Source organism: Haliaeetus albicilla, chromosome 3 (assembly GCF_947461875.1).
Source record: "Haliaeetus albicilla chromosome 3, bHalAlb1.1, whole genome shotgun sequence".
Taxonomy (NCBI): domain Eukaryota; kingdom Metazoa; phylum Chordata; class Aves; order Accipitriformes; family Accipitridae; genus Haliaeetus; species Haliaeetus albicilla.
This window is the reverse complement of record NC_091485.1, coordinates 20,202,637-20,219,012: the sequence shown is the minus strand read 5'-3', so window position 1 is coordinate 20,219,012 and position 16,376 is coordinate 20,202,637. Positions and strand designations below refer to the sequence as shown.

Here is a 16,376-nt window from a genome sequence, read left to right as displayed (position 1 = left end):
TGTGTAGGGTATGTTGTAGGTTTTTTTCCAGGAGTTCACAGACTGGGAGGAGTGTGCATACACCATGAAAGGTCAGATCTACCCTCCACAATTAAGATCCCTGATTTTCAGGCTACTTTAACACAACACACGTGTTGATGAGCAGGTCTTGGAAATTCTTGAAGTTTGTAGGAGATAACTTCTTGTCACAGGTACTCAGTGAGCCAACTAGGAAAGATGCCCTCCTAGACTTGCGATTTGTGAATAGAGAAGGACTTGTGGGGGATGTGATGGTAGGTGGCTGCCTTGGCCACAGTGATCATGAAATGGTTGAGAGTAATGAGAAAAAAGGACAGCAGAGTTGCTACCCTGGACTTCAGGAGAGCAAGCTTCAACCTATTCAGGGAGCTATTTAGCAGAGTGCCTTGGGAATCTGTTTTTGAGGGCTTAGAAGTCCACAAGTGCTGGTCAGTCTTTAAGAACCACCTTTTAAGCACAGGAACAGGCAATTCCACTGTGTCTAAGTCAAGCAAGAAGGGCAGAAGACCAGCTTGGCTGAACAGGGAACTCCTCGTGGAGCTCAAGAGGAAAAAGGAACTGTATGATCTCTGGAAGTGAGGTCAGGCTTCGCAGGAAGAGTACAAAGCTGTGGTTTGTTTATGCAGGGAGAAGACACAAAAGGCCAAAGCTCAATTAGAGTTGAAACTGGACAGTGTTGTTTCAGGTAACAAAAAGGGCTTTTTAAAGTATGTTAATAGCAAGAGGAGGTCTAAAAAAAAACATTGGACTGATACTTGTTGAAGATAGTCATCTGATTAATAGGGATGAAGAAGAAGTGGAGGCATTCAATGCGGTTTTTGCCTTAGTCTTTAGTAATACTGATAGACCTTGGGCTGCCCAGTCCCCTGAGTTGGAAGACCATGAGTGTGGGAACAGTGACTTTCCATTTGTGGACACTGAAATTATAAGGGACCAGCTGTATCAGTTGAATGTTCACGAGCCCATGGGGCCTGATGGGTTTCATCCCAGACTTCTGAAGGAGCTAGCGGATGTTATGGCAGGACCCCTCTTTATCATCTAGCAAAGGTCTTGGGAGTCTGGGGAGGTCCCTGCTGACTGGAAGCTGGCCAGTGTTATTCCAGTTTACAAGAAGGGTGTGAGGGAAGACCCAGGGAACTACAGACTTGTTAGTCTAACCTCAGTTCCTGGAAAAATTATGAAGATTATACTGGGTACTGTTGAAAGGCATTTATGCAATCATCAGGCACAGTCAACGTGGGTTTGCAAGGGGAAAGCCGTGTTTAACTAATTTGATACCCTTCTATGATAAGGTCACCTGCCTAGTGGATGAAAGGGAGGAGGTGGATGTAGTTTTTCTGGATGTTAGTAAGGCTTTTGATAACTGTCCGTCACAGCATCCTTCTGGACAAGTTGTCCAACTGTGGGATGAGGTGGTTTACGGTGCGCTGGGTGAAGAGCTGGCTGAAGGGCAGAGCTCAAAGGGTTGTTTGTAGTGAATGGGGCTGCATCTGGCTGGTGACCGGTCACCAGCAGCACTCCTCAGGGCTCAGTTCTAGGGCCAGTCTTGTTCAGTATATTTATCAACGATCCGGATGCAGGAGTTGAATGGATCTTTAGCAAGTTTGCTGGTGATACCAAACTGGGAGGTGCTGTTGACTCTCTTGAGGGACAAGATGCCTTGCAGAGGGATCTAGATAGATTGGAGCATTAGGCAGTGATTAATGGGATGAAATTTCACAAGTGGAAATGCTGGATTCTGCACCTAGGATGGATTAATGGCAGGTGCAAGTATAAACTGGGAGACCAGTGGCTAGAGAACAGCCCTGCAGAAAGGGATCTGGGGGTGGTGGTTGGGAGCAGTGAGCCTTGATAGCCAAGAAGGCAAACCGCACCCTGGGGTGCATCAAACACAGCATGAGCAGCCGGTCAAAAGAGGGGATCATCCCGCTGTATTCAGCATTGGTGCGGCCTCATCTTGAGCACTGTGCACAGTGCTGGGCACCACCATTTTAGAAGGATGTGAAGGTCCTTGAGCGCGTCCAGAGGAGGACAACCAAGCCGGTGAGCGGGCTGGAAGGCATGTCCTCTGAGGAGCGGCTGAGGACTTTGGGCTCGTCTCGTCTGGAGAGAAGGAGGCTGAGGGGAGACCTCATTGCTCTCTGCAGCTTCCTGAGGAGGGGAGGTGGGGAGGGAGGTGCTGAGCTCTTGTCCCTGGGATCCAGGGACAGGATGCGTGGGAATGGTTCAGTGCTGCAGCAAGGAGAGGTTCAGATTGGATGTCTGGAAGCATTTCTTTACCGAGAGGGTGGTCAAACCCTGGGACGGGCTTCCTAGAGAGGTGGTTGATGCCCCAAGCCTGTCAGTGTTTAAGAGGCATTTGGACAATACCCTTATGTCATAGTTTAACCCCAGCCAGTAACTAAGCACTCTGCAGCTGCTTACTCCCTGCCCACCTCCACAGTGGGATGGCGGAGAGAATTGGAGGGGAGGCGGGGGAAGTAAAACTTGTGGGTTGAGATAAGAACAGTTTAATAGAACAGAAAGGAAGAAAATAATAATGATAATAATAACAATATTAAAATGACAATAATAAAATAATTGGAATATACAAAACAAGTGATGCACAATGCAATTGCTCACCACTTGACAACTGATGCCCAGTTAGTTCTTGAGCAGCGATCCCCCCAGGCCAGCTCCCCCCAGTTTGTATACTGGGCGTGATGTCACATGGTCTGGAATACCCCTTTGGCCAGTTTGGGTCAGCTGCCCTGGCTGTGTCCCTTCCCAACTTCTTATGCCCCTCCAGCCTTCTTGCTGGCTGGGCATGAGAAGCTGAAAAATTCTTGACTTAGTATAAACACTACTTTAGCAGCAACTGAAAACATCAGTGTGTTATCAACATTCTTCTCATGCTGAACCCAAAACATAGCACTATACCAGCTACTAGGAAGGCAATTAACTCTATCCCAGCTGAAACCAGGATACCTTAACAACATGCTTTAACTTTTGGTCACCCCTGAAATGGTCAGGCAATTGGACTAGATGATTGTCGTAGGTCCCTTCCAACTGAAATAGTCTAGTCTATTCTAAAACACTGGAAATTTCTGGAAATTTCATGATCTGGAAGCCTTAAAAATTCTGGAAAGCATTTATTGCAAGTAATAAAGCCACACACTAAAAGCCTGGAAAGCACTCTTCTACCCAACTCCCTGAGGATGTTAGCTGATCCCTTTTCTTCAGACCATGCTTCTTGACTGAATCTTCTTCTTTTCTCATCCTCCTTCCTGCTGTTTTCTCCTATTAATGAGCTCTCCCACCTGCCTTGCTCTCCAAAACACTTCAGCACTTGACCATCTGTCACTGCTGCTGTGCATCCTTACTGTCATAAGAGAAAGTATTGACCTTGAGCTGGAGTGTGTGATCTGTGATAAATAGCTTACAAACTGGCAAATGAACCAATATTAAAAATAACTTGCTTTATACATTGTATGTGAAACAGCAAGAAATGTGAAGGCTGCTAGGTCTAAATGCTCAGTCTGTAAGTACAGTTCTGAGAAAAAGAAGTGTCCAGTAAATCTGCAGAGGTTTGCAACATAACACATGGATCCGTGTATGTTCACTGGGCAGTGAGATTCATACCCTGCCCTAATAATGCGTTTGATTTAGGAGTTGACCTCAGTTATTAGCTGCAGCTTTATATGAAGCTTTTGCAGATCACTTTGCAAATGAAAATTTGTAAAATGGCTGCGCGAGTGCAGTGAGACTAAATGTATTTTCCAAGAAAGATTATTTTTGGTTTGCTTAAGACTAGGTTTAGTTGAATCAGCAGAAGGGCTTTTTGACTTCCTTTCTCTGTGTAATTATAAGCTGAAATTCTAAATCAGCTGCTTAGTCATGGTAAATTATGAAAATTATGCTGTTCATTGGCAAGCTGTTGTTATAATAAACGTATTTATTGCTTGGATTTTTTTCCTTAAAGGATGTTTCCTTTGAAACAAAAAGCTGAAGAGTAACTTAAACTGCAAGAACCCATGTTTTTCAAAATATCTGTCATAGTATAGGATAAGTAAACAGGACGGGTGTTTAGAGTTTTCTGACAAGTTAATTTTATCCAAGTAATTTGCAATGTTTTATAAAACTCAAACTCAAGCTGAATCCAGTCTTTTAAAACTACAAAGCAAAATGTTGCAGTTTGCCAGGGGAAGGGGTCTGTATGCTACCAGGTTAGGCCTCCAAGTGTAGGTCATCTTCGTGTCCAAACTTGTCCTAAGAGTCCATGTCCTGTAATGGAAAAGACGCATTGAACCAGTAAGTGCTGATTGTGTAAATCCAGTGGGATGAAGAACAGCAGGAGATAAGGGAGCTCTGCCTCCTTGTCATTTAAGGAAAATGAGAGGTGGGTGACCACTGAAGAGGTCTGTTCTGTATGGCATGAAAGAAAGTCAGAGGTCCTGCCATGGCAAGTCTTTGTGACCTGACGAAGTGTGTGATAATTCTGATTTATTAATGATATTTTTTGTTGTGGGGATTATGTTTTAACAGTTTCATTCCTTGGCTCCAATGTACTACCGAGGTTCAGCAGCAGCCGTGATAGTTTATGATATCACCAAACAGGTAAGACCTTCTGTACACTTTTCGTCTGTGTTAAATCCTCTGCTTGGGCCAGAGTTGGAGTTAAAACCCCAGAAGTATTTGTATGTTAGTCCCTGTTCACATCAGTGGGGTTTATATGCTTTGGTAGTTTGTGTAGATTTGGATGGAGGCATCCAACTGCCTTAAAAAATTAAATATAAAGTCCTGCTTCTGTGTTATTTCAATGTCATCTAGACAAAAGGTTGGAGGCTACATTTTGTCAAAGTTTCTTTGGATTTCCTCTGGCTAACTAGATAGGATAATATCCTGCAGTACCCCGTCCCACCACCACTACCACCTATGTTCTCTGTACAGAATTGAATTTTTACTGCAAAGAGCAGCTGGCTGCTTTATCAACTGAACAGAAATGCAGTTGTTCACATATTACTGATTTTAACACTAATTATTTTTAACTAAGCATATCTTCTCATGTTTGCATTGCAGGACTCATTTCTTAACTTTGAAACCAGTGATGAAATAATAAGTCTCTGACCTTTGTCTCGACATTCTTCATTTGGAATCAAAATTGTTTGTTCAGATCCTAAACTGCTCTTGCTCATTTCTCAGGCAGAGGTGGCTAGGAGGTTCTAGCTGAATGCCTCTTCCACTGCTTTTGAAAGAAATCCCTGCTGATAAAGCTGAGTTAGAGGAGGTGTTAATGGATGGATGATCATGACAGTTCACTAGCTTTTTATTCCTTTCCTGCCAACTGAATTATTTACTACTAGGTTGAGAGAGCTGGGTTGGTTCTCCAATGCATTAGTGTAATGATCTGTGGCTGATGATGGTGGCCACTGTTGCACAGTGGTACTGTTCTCCTTTGCTAGTTTGCCAAAAAAAGATGAGAAAGAGTGGGTTGATACTTATTTTTAATTTAAATATCTTACAGTTGATCTTGTAATGCATTGTAAGAGTAGAATTTTGTTTTGCCAACCTTTCTTCAAGCTTATGTGGAGCAGCTCTCAGAATAAAGAGGGGAAAATAGCAGAGGAATGTGTATTTCACTTTCTGATGCTTAATATTCAGTGTTGATCATTAAAGCAGAATGGATGGTTTTTTCCCAAATGACAGATAGTGCTCTCCCTTCAGTGATACTGATACAGCCATTGCTGATTTAGACACAACTCTTATGTGCATTTCTGAAGGGGAAAAAAATGATTTATAATGTATTTGAGAGCTCACTTTGAGTTTCAGTAATGATTTCAATCATGCATTATAATTAGAATCTCTAGGAACAAAAGTGATTTTAATGCTATTAGTTCATTAGTGTAAAGAAATAGAAAATTTACTATTAAAAGGTAAGTAGCATCAAAAAGTGTTTGAATTTTGTATTTGGAGGGAAAAAGCCAAGTGAATTGGTACCTGTCTCTGGTTTCATAATGAGTAAATCGCAGTTTACCAGATCACAGATTCAGAAACGCTGGCGGGAGGGGGTCACAGTGAAAGCTCCCCTGGATCTTACCAAAAATATGACAGTGGTTGAGATGGTAATCCACTGGGCAGAAGTTGAAATTGGACAAATGAAGCTCACATTGAAAGTGAAGGAACTTAGCTACTAGCCAAGCTTAAAAGAGCTGTGGTTGTTTCTTCATCGCTGAGAATTTAAAAAAAAACATTCAGTGCTGCTTTGGAGGAGGGCCAAAGGGGAAGTGTCCAAGTTCAAGAATTAATTTGAGGAAGTCTTCTGACCTGAAGTTTGAAAAGCAGATTACACAGATATAGTGATCTTCTTTTGGTCTTATGATCTATAAAATTATTATTGCATTAATACTGTCAAAGCTGTGTTCCTCTAACTTCAAAAAATAAGCAAATACATCAACAGAGGCTAGGGTGTTAGTATATTTGTTATTTCTCTGACTTAGGATTCATTTCATACTTTGAAGAAATGGGTGAAAGAACTAAAGGAACATGGTCCTGAAAACATTGTAATGGCCATCGCTGGAAACAAATGTGATCTTTCTGATATCAGGTAATATATCCATTTTCATTGTTGCTTTTATTGCAGTAACTATAGTGTTTCCTTCTTTCAGGTAACCAATTTGTTTGATTGTTATAATAGTATTTAGTTTTGGTCAGCTGTATTGAGTCTTTCCTAACACCAGTGGTTCTACCAATGTACAACCTCACCAGCAGCAGCACAACTTGAATTATGTACTTTTTTTAACCTCTCTTTTACTGCCCTTCCTGTGTATTTGTACAATCTACACCCTTTAGCTGCTGAATCATTGGGAATGGAAAAGTATACTCTTTGTTTTCCTTCCATTCATGTTAAAAGGTGCAGAATGTATTAAAGCAATGAGCAAAACCAGCAATGCAAAGCTAGAAGGATGGGCCCGAGGTAGAATAATGTTATTCGTAGAGAAGCTTTGAGAACTCATGCTTTGTGCTTTGCAACAACTGAAACTGTTCCATAATACTGGATGTAGAAAGTGTATATTTGGTGTTTTAAGAGCATAACCTCAAGTAAAACTTGCATCACCTGTGTGAAGCAAAGAACCTCCTGGGTATAAGAGGAGAGGGTTGAATCTGCCCTCCTGCAGAAGAGCCAAGATGATGCTATTTGAGATGAGAGTGAAGCTAGAGTCACTTTTCTGCTTGCTAGCTCTCTTTTGGCTTTGCACTTATCTGTTCTGCAAGTGGAAGCGCATTTTGCTGTACAGTAGCAATCCTTTGTGTCAGTCCATCACTGTTATTTCTTCAACTAAGAGTACAGACTCAATGGCTGTATTTGATGCTTTCCTCTTAGAACCTCATAGGCTCTCATGGTTGTTTAAAGATATCCCCCTGTTGTTTTATAATCATTACTTTGGCCCAGGTTCACCAGAGCCCTGAAGCACATGTGTAACTTCAAGTAAGTGATGCAGTGCTTTATTGCATCAAGGCATATACAAGGATTGGACCTGTGTGGTTTTGGGTTTTTTTTTTGTGTGTGTGTGTGAGTCAGCCATGAACCAACATAAAACTGTGAGTCACTGCTTCCTCTAAGACCTGAACAAGCCCTGATGCTAGAAGACTCCTGGTTTCTGTTGGGCTAAGAATCAGGGACACAGACAGTATATTGGCAGTCTCCTATATGATGATGTGATATGCTTGTCAACGTGGTGAAACTAAGTCCTATAAGACAAAACTAAACGTTTGCAAATATGAAGTAGAAAAAAAGAGGAAAGGATGATTATAAAAATAAAACCAAAAACCACTTAGCACAAATGGGAGTTTTCAGTTGCTCTGAGAGTCACTTTAAATTTATTGCTTAAGTGTTCCCAGCAATACAATTGCCTGATTAAATCAAGGGTACTAAGTTGGAGATTGTAACAAATGGCACCAATTACAAATGAATCCATAACCAGCCCTCCCCCTGCTTTTGGTAGTATTTGCCATGGCAGCAAGCTTTTAAATGCTGTTCCACTAGAGGCAGGTTAACTTGGGGACACAAAGAAGAACCTGGACGCCAGAAATGTTGTGAGAATACTGAGGTTCCTCACAGACCAACTGTGATCTTCCCACCATGTTATTCTCAAACACTACCTGTTGTTTACAGATTGCTGATTATCTGTTTCTTGCTCCTGTTCAGCCAGTACAACTCTTCTGTACACAAAATGTTCTGGTGTTTGCATGGTCCTCATTGTCCATTAGCTAATGTCTCTTTTTTGGGGGGGGGGGGGGCAGACACGATGACTTTTTTCTCCCCATAATTATGAATAGTTTTGAGAATTATTTTTTTCATGCCATTATTCTTTCTGCATCCCCCAGCTTTTTTTGTTTCTGAAGTCATCCAGTGATGTCCAGCTAAAGAGATTTTGGTGGAAAAACAGAGAGCAGACTATCTTGCATGTGATATGTTTTCACAGTTCTTCCAGAAATCTGATTGTTTATGCAATACATACAGCTGTATGCATTCTCTGGCTGCTTTGTGTCTTCAATTTTACTTCAGTAAAAATGATTTCGGGTGAAATGTGTCACCAATTTATCAGATTGTTTCCAATGGGTAGAAAATACACATGCCTTTGGGCACAGAGAATTTAAAAATAAGATGATGCAAACACACAGGAACAAGCTGCTGTTTGTATGCATTTTTGGCATCTGTCTTTGGTTTTGTAGAACTTTTCACAGATGTTTTGCTGGATATCAGAGGGACGGCCGCTTTTAAGACCAATGTGAATAGATGCAAAAGAGGACAAGCTGACCCGTTTCAAGTTGATTTGATTCTGCCATCTCTATGACTGTAGGAGATAATGTAAGGAAGGAATGAATGGAAGCAATAAGAACTGATTATCTTCCTTTGGGAAGGGACTGGCACTATTTCTCATAATCACTGACCATGTTATCCTTCTCATTTAGCATCTAAAATTTGGTTTTGAGCTGCCAAGATGGATTCGGGATGCGCAGGAATCATGCTTCTTTTCTTAGTGTTATTAATAGGTTACCAGCAATTTTTGGCACTCTGTTGAAGTAAATTTCTTCTCCACTTTGAAGGAATTTCTACAGGTAGACAGGGAATTTTGTTTAGTATAAATCCTCATCTTTGTTACAGTACTGTCAACTCTAGTACTGTTGAGTGTTTGGCAAACTTTTAAGTAATAGTAATAGACTTTTCCTTCTGATATGTGTCCTGTCCTTCTGACAGGTCATTAAAAAGTAGTTTCAAAGACAGGAGCTGAGACTTCAATGTTAAAATGTTGTAAGTGACCAAAATATTTTTTGAGCATTATAGAAGTCAGTAGTCATAACAGCAACAAAGAAGTGTTTACTTCCCTGAAAACATGGTGCACCTTCTTAACAAATCATGTTCACTGGAAATTGCCAGATTCTTGGTTAAGAGAATGCAGCAGAATTTCATGCTCAAACCTTCCCTCTATGCATCCAGAATACCTCTTTATTCAGTAATTATTCAGAAAGTCTCAAGGGAGACTGAATCAATAGAATGATTTGGAAAGGATAAAATGAAATATTTGACATCTTTCAGAATAGGAATCCCTCTAACTTTCCCCGTAGCCCTGGAATAACACTTTCTCAGCACTCCATTGATGGTTCTTGACTTCTTCCCTCTTCACCCCCATCTTGTGTGTGTTCACCTCTCAGCTTAGAGTTCAAGCATTTGTGCTTTTTATTTTTGACAAGGTAGCATCTGAGCAATGTTGACATCCAGATTATAACTCCACTTGATGTATGCAGCCATGTTTGCGGCCTTCTCGGTGCCAGCAGCACTGGATGGCATGATGCTTATTGTCCACGTGCTGTGGACTTTTATAGGCTTCCTTTAGAAATGTTATCAGAGAAGGCTAAGAAGTATTGTGACGCTTCCTTGGAATTGTCACTTGCTGCTGTTTTACCTTTCCCTTGATTCCTGAAGCTTGCTTTCTCACCTAAATTACAGCAAGTTGAAAGTTCTCATTACATAGCCCTATGCTCTCAAATTTCTTTCTTTACTGTTGTTTGAATATTATGTTACGTAGTTTTAAGTTCCTTTTTTCTTATCTGCGGGGCCATCTGCAGATGGTGGTACCTTTCATAATAAAGGCCAGCGTGCCATTTCGGAAATAGTAAGGGGAATGCTGCCTTTTCTGCATCTTCCGTGACAAAAAGACATGTAATACAAAGAAGCACATAATGGAAACAAGCTCTGAATCCAGATGCTGGAATTGCAAGCTAATTTTTTGAAAACCATTTGTAGTAAATCAGGCAATTATTTTGCCTCTCTGCATGTTTCCCATAAGCAGCAGATCTGATTTATTTAAAATATATACCTCCATAAACTAATTGTGAAAATGCATTGCTCTGCTCCCACCTAGGTCCCTTCTGTTAAAGTCCAAGGCACTCATACTAGGAGGAAATTGTACTAGGAGTCTCTGGATTGGTTCCTCAGAGCTGTGGGGTGAAGGAGTTGGTGCAAATTCTGCATGAGCAACAGACAGCTATAAAGCCATACAAAATACACCAGTTGACATTTTGAACAACTGGAAGAAAAATAGGGCTGGCAGCCTGGTGTTCCAACATATTCCAACGTCCCCTGATTGGGTGTACCTTGGGTGCCTCTTAGCGTTTTCAGTCTCTGATTCTGAGCTGTTGCTCAAAAATCAGGAATAGCAATGGTTACAGACAGCAGCGGACGCAGGCAGATTCAGCTTTGCCACCTGGCTCAGGCAGATACAAGGTCAGTGTGGGGCTTGCTTTGTGTCTGAAGCAGAGGTCTTTTGCATGTTGTAAACTGCATTTACCAGCTTTTGGCATATGAAGTATTGGCTACAAAATGAGGATGTTCTACCAGTGATTTTAAGATGGTGTCACTTTGGTGACATGGCACAGAATGCTGGTCTTTCCCCAGTGAATCTGGCACTCCCAGATTGCTCTTGCCAATGTGCTCAGAGTCTGTGGCTTTCATATCTCTTTCAGAATCTCTCTTGTTTTCTTGCTGCTTGCAAACACTTAGACATACGATGCTCTTATCATTTTCTTCCACAACAGCCATATGCTATCTTGTTTGAACACTTGGTGTGGACAATGCTGGCTGCTGCCTGGATCAGCAGAGTTGTATGGCTTTTCTCTAGTGTTTTAATGCTTTTCTTATTGGGATTGAGTTTAAAAAATCAAACAAATGGGGTTGTCGTTTAAATTATCTTCCTTTTATCCATGAAGGCATGGATTCAGCAGCAAGTCCAAGAAATCTGCAGACCGATCATTGGTGAAATTTTGATATTTTGAATATGATGATCTAAATGCCGTAATAAGAAGAAAGACAGTACTACTTTAGCAGGGGAAAAAGAGCATACTAATGCTTTTCTGATTAAGCTGTGTCTGAGGTCTTTTTTTTTCTTGTGTTTTTTTTTGTTTTGGGACTTTTTTTTATCCAAAATTAATTTTTTTTTTTAAATTTGGTTTCTTTTATTTGTAAATTTTTTTTTCTTTTTTTTAGAGAGGTTCCTATGAAGGATGCCAAAGAATATGCAGAATCTATAGGTGCAATTGTTGTTGAAACCAGTGCAAAGAATGCTGTTAACATTGAAGAACTTTTTCAAGGAATAAGTAAGTAAATGCTCCCTTTATTTATTTATTTAATTATGATTGTTTGGAGGTCTTCTGAAAATAGCTGTCCGTTTTGGGTCTAAAAACTTCTTTCCGAAGGATATCAAGAAATCCACTGGGCCAGTAGTATGGTTGCTGTTTTTGCAGCTGTAAACTAAGAATGACATTGAATACACCAGAGCAGAACACAGTAGACAGTAGATATGGGGTAAGCCTATTCCCTCTAAATCTGTATATAAATCCTGACCAGGGTCACATCTCCTGTTTCAGACCAAGCCTGCTGTAGAGGTAATACTGTTGATCTTATCATCATGTTGATAAAAACTTAAATGTTGAGAAATGCGCCTGGAAGGCTATGATAAGTAGAAAATAGTCATTGCAGTGGAATCCGTTTAAAAAAAAAAATTTTGTCTCCAGGTCTTTTAAACAAGATGAGGCTGTCATTCCTCGTGAGGAGAAGAAAAAACGTCTTGTTCAGTTTGCCTAGCGCTAGGGGTTGCAGTTTTGGTCTCTGGCTGCAAGTGGGAAGGACCTTGCGGGCTGGAGGGGACCTCAGGAGACCTTCAGTCCAACCTCCTGCTCAGAGCAGACTTGATAGTGAATTCCGACCAGGTTGTTCAGGCCATTGTCTGGCTGGGCCCGAGAGCAGAGGTTCCACAGCCTCCCTCTGGGCAGCCGAGTCCAGTGTTTGAGTAGTCCTCACAGTGGCATCCCCCCAGGCATATCAAGTCAGAACCTCTCCTGATTCAGTTCACGGCCACCATCGCTCATTGTCCTGGATGCACATCGGCAAAGAGCCTGGCTCCCTCGTCTCAGCGGCCCTCCCCATAGGCACTGACGGGCGGCTTTGCGGTCCCCCAGAGCCCTCTCTTCTCAGGCTGAACAGGCCCCATTTCCTCAGCCTCTCCTCGCAGGGCAGGTGCTCCAGCCCCCTGACTGCCTTGGTGGCCCTCCTCTGGACTCGTGCCAGTTTGTCGACGTTTTCTTGTATCGTGGGGCCCAAAACCGGACGCGTTGCCCAGCTGTGTTAGACTGTATCTAGATGGGGATAACCGCTTCGCCTGATCTGCTGGCTTGGCTCTTGTTGGTATGACTTAGGATGCTGCTGACCGTCTCTGCTGCCAGGGCAGGCTGCTGGCTGGTGCTCAGCTTGCTGTCCTCAGGTCCTTTTTAGCAGAGCTGCTTCCCGGGCAGCCAGTCCCCAGCCTGTCTCATAGCCAGGGGCTCTTCCTTCCCACAGGCAGGGCTTGGCATTTGTCCTTTCTGAGCCACATAAGGCTCCTGTTGGCCCGTTCCTCCCTCTAGCCTAAGGCCCTCTGGACAGCAGCCCTGCACTCAAGGGTATTGAATGCACCTCTGAGCTGGGTATCATCTGAGGGTTGAAGGGGGTGCGTATTTTTTCCTCCTTCAGGCCACTGATAAAAGGTGTTAAGCAAGGTACTCCACTTGTAACTGGCCTACAGGTAGATACATACTGTTAACCACTGGCCTTTAAGTCTGATGATCCAGCCAATTTTTCACACAGCTAACAGTCTGCCTATCTAGGCTATAACATCCCAGCTTGGATATACCAGGATGCTGTAGGAGAAAGTATCTAAAGCCTTACTAAAGTCAAGGTAGACAACATCCAATGCTCTCCCTCAATCACAGAACCAGTCATACTGTCATTTAGGGCAACCAGGTTGGCTGGACATGGTTTACCCTTGGTAAGTCCATGCTGACTGGTCCTGATCACCTTCTTCACCTTCGTGTGCTCAGAAGCAGCTTCGGAGAGAATGTTGCCCTGTGGTTTTTCCAGGAAGCAGAGTGAGGCTAACCAGCCTGTAGATCCATGGCTTGTTATTGCCCTTTTTGAAGTCAGGTATAACAATCACCTTTCTTCAGTCATAGGGCACCTCCCTCATTCTCCACAACCTTTCAAAAAGGAGAGGAATGATAAAGAACAGCCTTGCAGTGATATTGGCTTCCTCCCTCTGCATCCTCAGGCTTGTACGGGTTGAGACTTCTTAAGAGCTCCATGACTTGATTCTCTTCCACTACTGGTGGTTCCTCCTCTCCCTGAATCCTGTTTTGGGGTGGAGAGGCCTAGGAGACAGCACATCCAGAAACTCAACTTTGTTTCCCTAAAGTATTTTATTTTATTTCACACATTCATAATCAACTCATATTATCTACCACACTTTGCCTGAGACGGGACCTGTTCAAGTGTTTGCTTCACTTGCATGGGATGTATTTGGAATGGTTACTGAGAACTGATATTCCTAGAATACGCTACCTTTCTTTTACCTCCTTTAAAAAAAGGAGGAGTGTGTAAAATGGCTGGCTGGAGGAACCAGTTCTTCCTTGTGATAGTTTACTTGATTGTCTGCGTCTGATTGTGAATGTTCTCGAGGAGGAACTCATCCTTGCCACATAATTAGATAATTAGTTTCTGTCTTTGATAGTTAATGCTGCAGCTGGCAGCGTATACTGTCCCTAATAATGGATATAATAGACGAGGAAAATCAGCTAAATTAAGTTTAGTATGAACTAGATACCCAGGCAAGTGCACTTAATTCCACAGGAAATTATTTCTATATATAGAAATATTTGGTCTCGGTGGATGTACTCGTGACCTTATCAAGTACTCAGCAGAGAGAAAGGAGAGAGTTGGTAGTGTATGTTTATAGAAATATAGTGGAAACCAAGTGAAAAATGCTTAATTAGCAGGAGAATTAATTAGTATGATTGTGACTGGGCAGAGAGTATGGATAACTTTCTGATGTTTTACACCACTTCAGTCTTTGTGCAATTTCCAAAAAAGGTCTGTCTATGCCCAAGTTGCATGGCAGCATTTCTGCCTTTTCAGTGTATGAAGTCCCTCTGTGGCCGTGTTTCCTACCCTGTTGTCCAATTTTATTTGTGTGGTGCCCTAGAAGTCATGCTGCAGCTTCAGTTTTGCTTTCACACTGGCCAAGAGTTCGCACCCTTCTCTTGGTGCTGCTGTAGAAGGGCATGGTGCAGCACTCCAGCCTCTGATGAGGGAAACAGCAACTTCTGTTTACATTGGATTTTGTAGGTAAACTGTATGTGTTGTCTATTTTACAGTCTGGATTCGGAATCATAGTCCAACATGTGTAGAGAATTTCTCCATTAAAAACCTTGAAATTGATACCCCAAACAGAAAGGGTAGACTACATTTTAATTTAGCCAAAAAATTTACCTCCTGCTTGCTTATGCTTTTCATTTCCCAGGGGTATTTTAACATAATAATTTTTGCTTCCTAAGGTGTCTAACAACTGTCTCTTTTCCAGGGAAAATGTTGTGAACAGAGTGAAATAGTATAATGGGAAAAAATTACTCAACATAATGATAGAAAGAAGGCAGAAAATAAAAGGGGAACTGGGATGTTTTGCTGATAGCCAGATAAATCTTGGAAAAATTATAGAGATTATAGACAGATCACTTCATTTGTAAGCTTATTATATTACAGTATTTTTAAAAGATTTTTTTAAAATAAGTTTCTCTTAGGATTTGAGGATTTGACTGCTTTGAGGAATGTCTTAATAACACAGTCCCAACACAAATCCATTGTCCTTAATTCTTCTCAAGAAAATACAAGATGTGAAAGACTAGAATTGGTAAAAGTTTCTGATTTTTAGAAGATGGGGCAAATCTGGCAGGAGGCTGAGGATGAAGTCTGAGCACAAGAGTCATCAAAGCCAGTGTTCTCTGCACTGGAGAGTTTTCACTGAGCTGTGTAATGGGATGCAGCTCCTGGCTGTCTGTTGAACCCCTGTGATTTCAGGTGGCAAGCCACTACACCTACCCTGGTTACATTTAGCAGTGCCTGACTGAAGGCTTGCTGTGATTGTGAAACATCACATGGCTGTTTTATTTCTCTGCAAACAAGACAAGAATATTTTTAGTACAGTTGTATATTCTCCACTTGGGCTAAATTTTTCCCAATATCTTTCTTAAAAGGTTTTTGACATAAAAAGGGCTTAAGATTTTAGTGGTTTTTCATGTGTTTCAGTAGTTCTTTTTTAATAGCTGAGTGTCTATAGGATCAAATGTTATTAATTTTTTATTCCCAGCCTTAGAAGAATCGTACGCACAGCGGCTCCTTGTTGCTGGTTTATACTTCAGCAGCAGCAAAAATGCCAGGAATGTATTATACGATAGCAGTATAATAGAGTATAAAGTTGTGCCTGTGCAGGGGTTGTACCAGTTCTCTATTGCCCCTTCTTGGTTGTGGGGCTTTAGTCCACTGACTGCTGCTTGTGCCTGAGAAGGCAGCTTACCTATTAAAACTGGCTGGTTTTCAATGACAGGTGCCCCAAGTGTACTGTCATTTAGTAGTGGTCACATCCTTGCTTTCACACTGTTCATTGAACGTTTAGTAGCAATCACACCATTCATTTAACAACTCAAGCCTTCGTTACCTTATTCAAATCTAGTACATGCCCAGCTGTTTCTCTTCAGCCTGCGTGTATTGCCTGTTACCTTAGCATGAAGGTGCCCCAGATACAAAAGAGAAGGTTACATAGAAGCCATCCTCTATAAACGATAGAGCTGAGACTGTACCTCCCAGGTTAATACCAGTCTGCATCAGTAGGTCCAAAGGTAAACAGGCAGTGGGATGAGTAAACTGCTGAAGAATAGCTAGCCAAGTGAAATACGAAATAAACCTGTGCTTAAGCAAAAAAAAAAAAAAAAAAAAAAAAAAGATGGGCATGCATTAC

The 16,376-nt window shown here is 41.8% G+C and overlaps 1 protein-coding gene and 1 long non-coding RNA gene across 5 annotated transcripts in view; one reads left to right on the top strand and one right to left on the bottom strand.

The window, feature by feature from the left end:
* Positions 1-16,376, top strand: part of RAB31 (RAB31, member RAS oncogene family) — a 69,837-nt gene that overhangs the window by 42,558 nt on the left and 10,903 nt on the right. For all 3 annotated transcript variants that reach the window (XM_069778999.1, XM_069779000.1, XM_069779001.1), the window contains exons 4-6: positions 4,543-4,614; positions 6,495-6,601; positions 11,543-11,652. In XM_069778999.1, the coding sequence (XP_069635100.1) occupies positions 4,543-4,614; positions 6,495-6,601; positions 11,543-11,652 (289 nt within the window). The remainder of the gene's footprint in view (positions 1-4,542; positions 4,615-6,494; positions 6,602-11,542; positions 11,653-16,376) is intronic.
* LOC138684711 (uncharacterized) lies at positions 4,139-9,136 on the bottom strand. Of its 2 annotated transcripts, none has more exons than XR_011323958.1 (2): positions 8,817-9,136; positions 4,139-4,281 (listed from the first exon to the last, which is right to left on the bottom strand). It is a non-coding gene; the product is annotated as an uncharacterized lncRNA (long non-coding RNA). The 2 variants fall into 2 exon arrangements; XR_011323959.1 differs by lacking the exon at positions 8,817-9,136 and adding an exon at positions 8,158-8,271.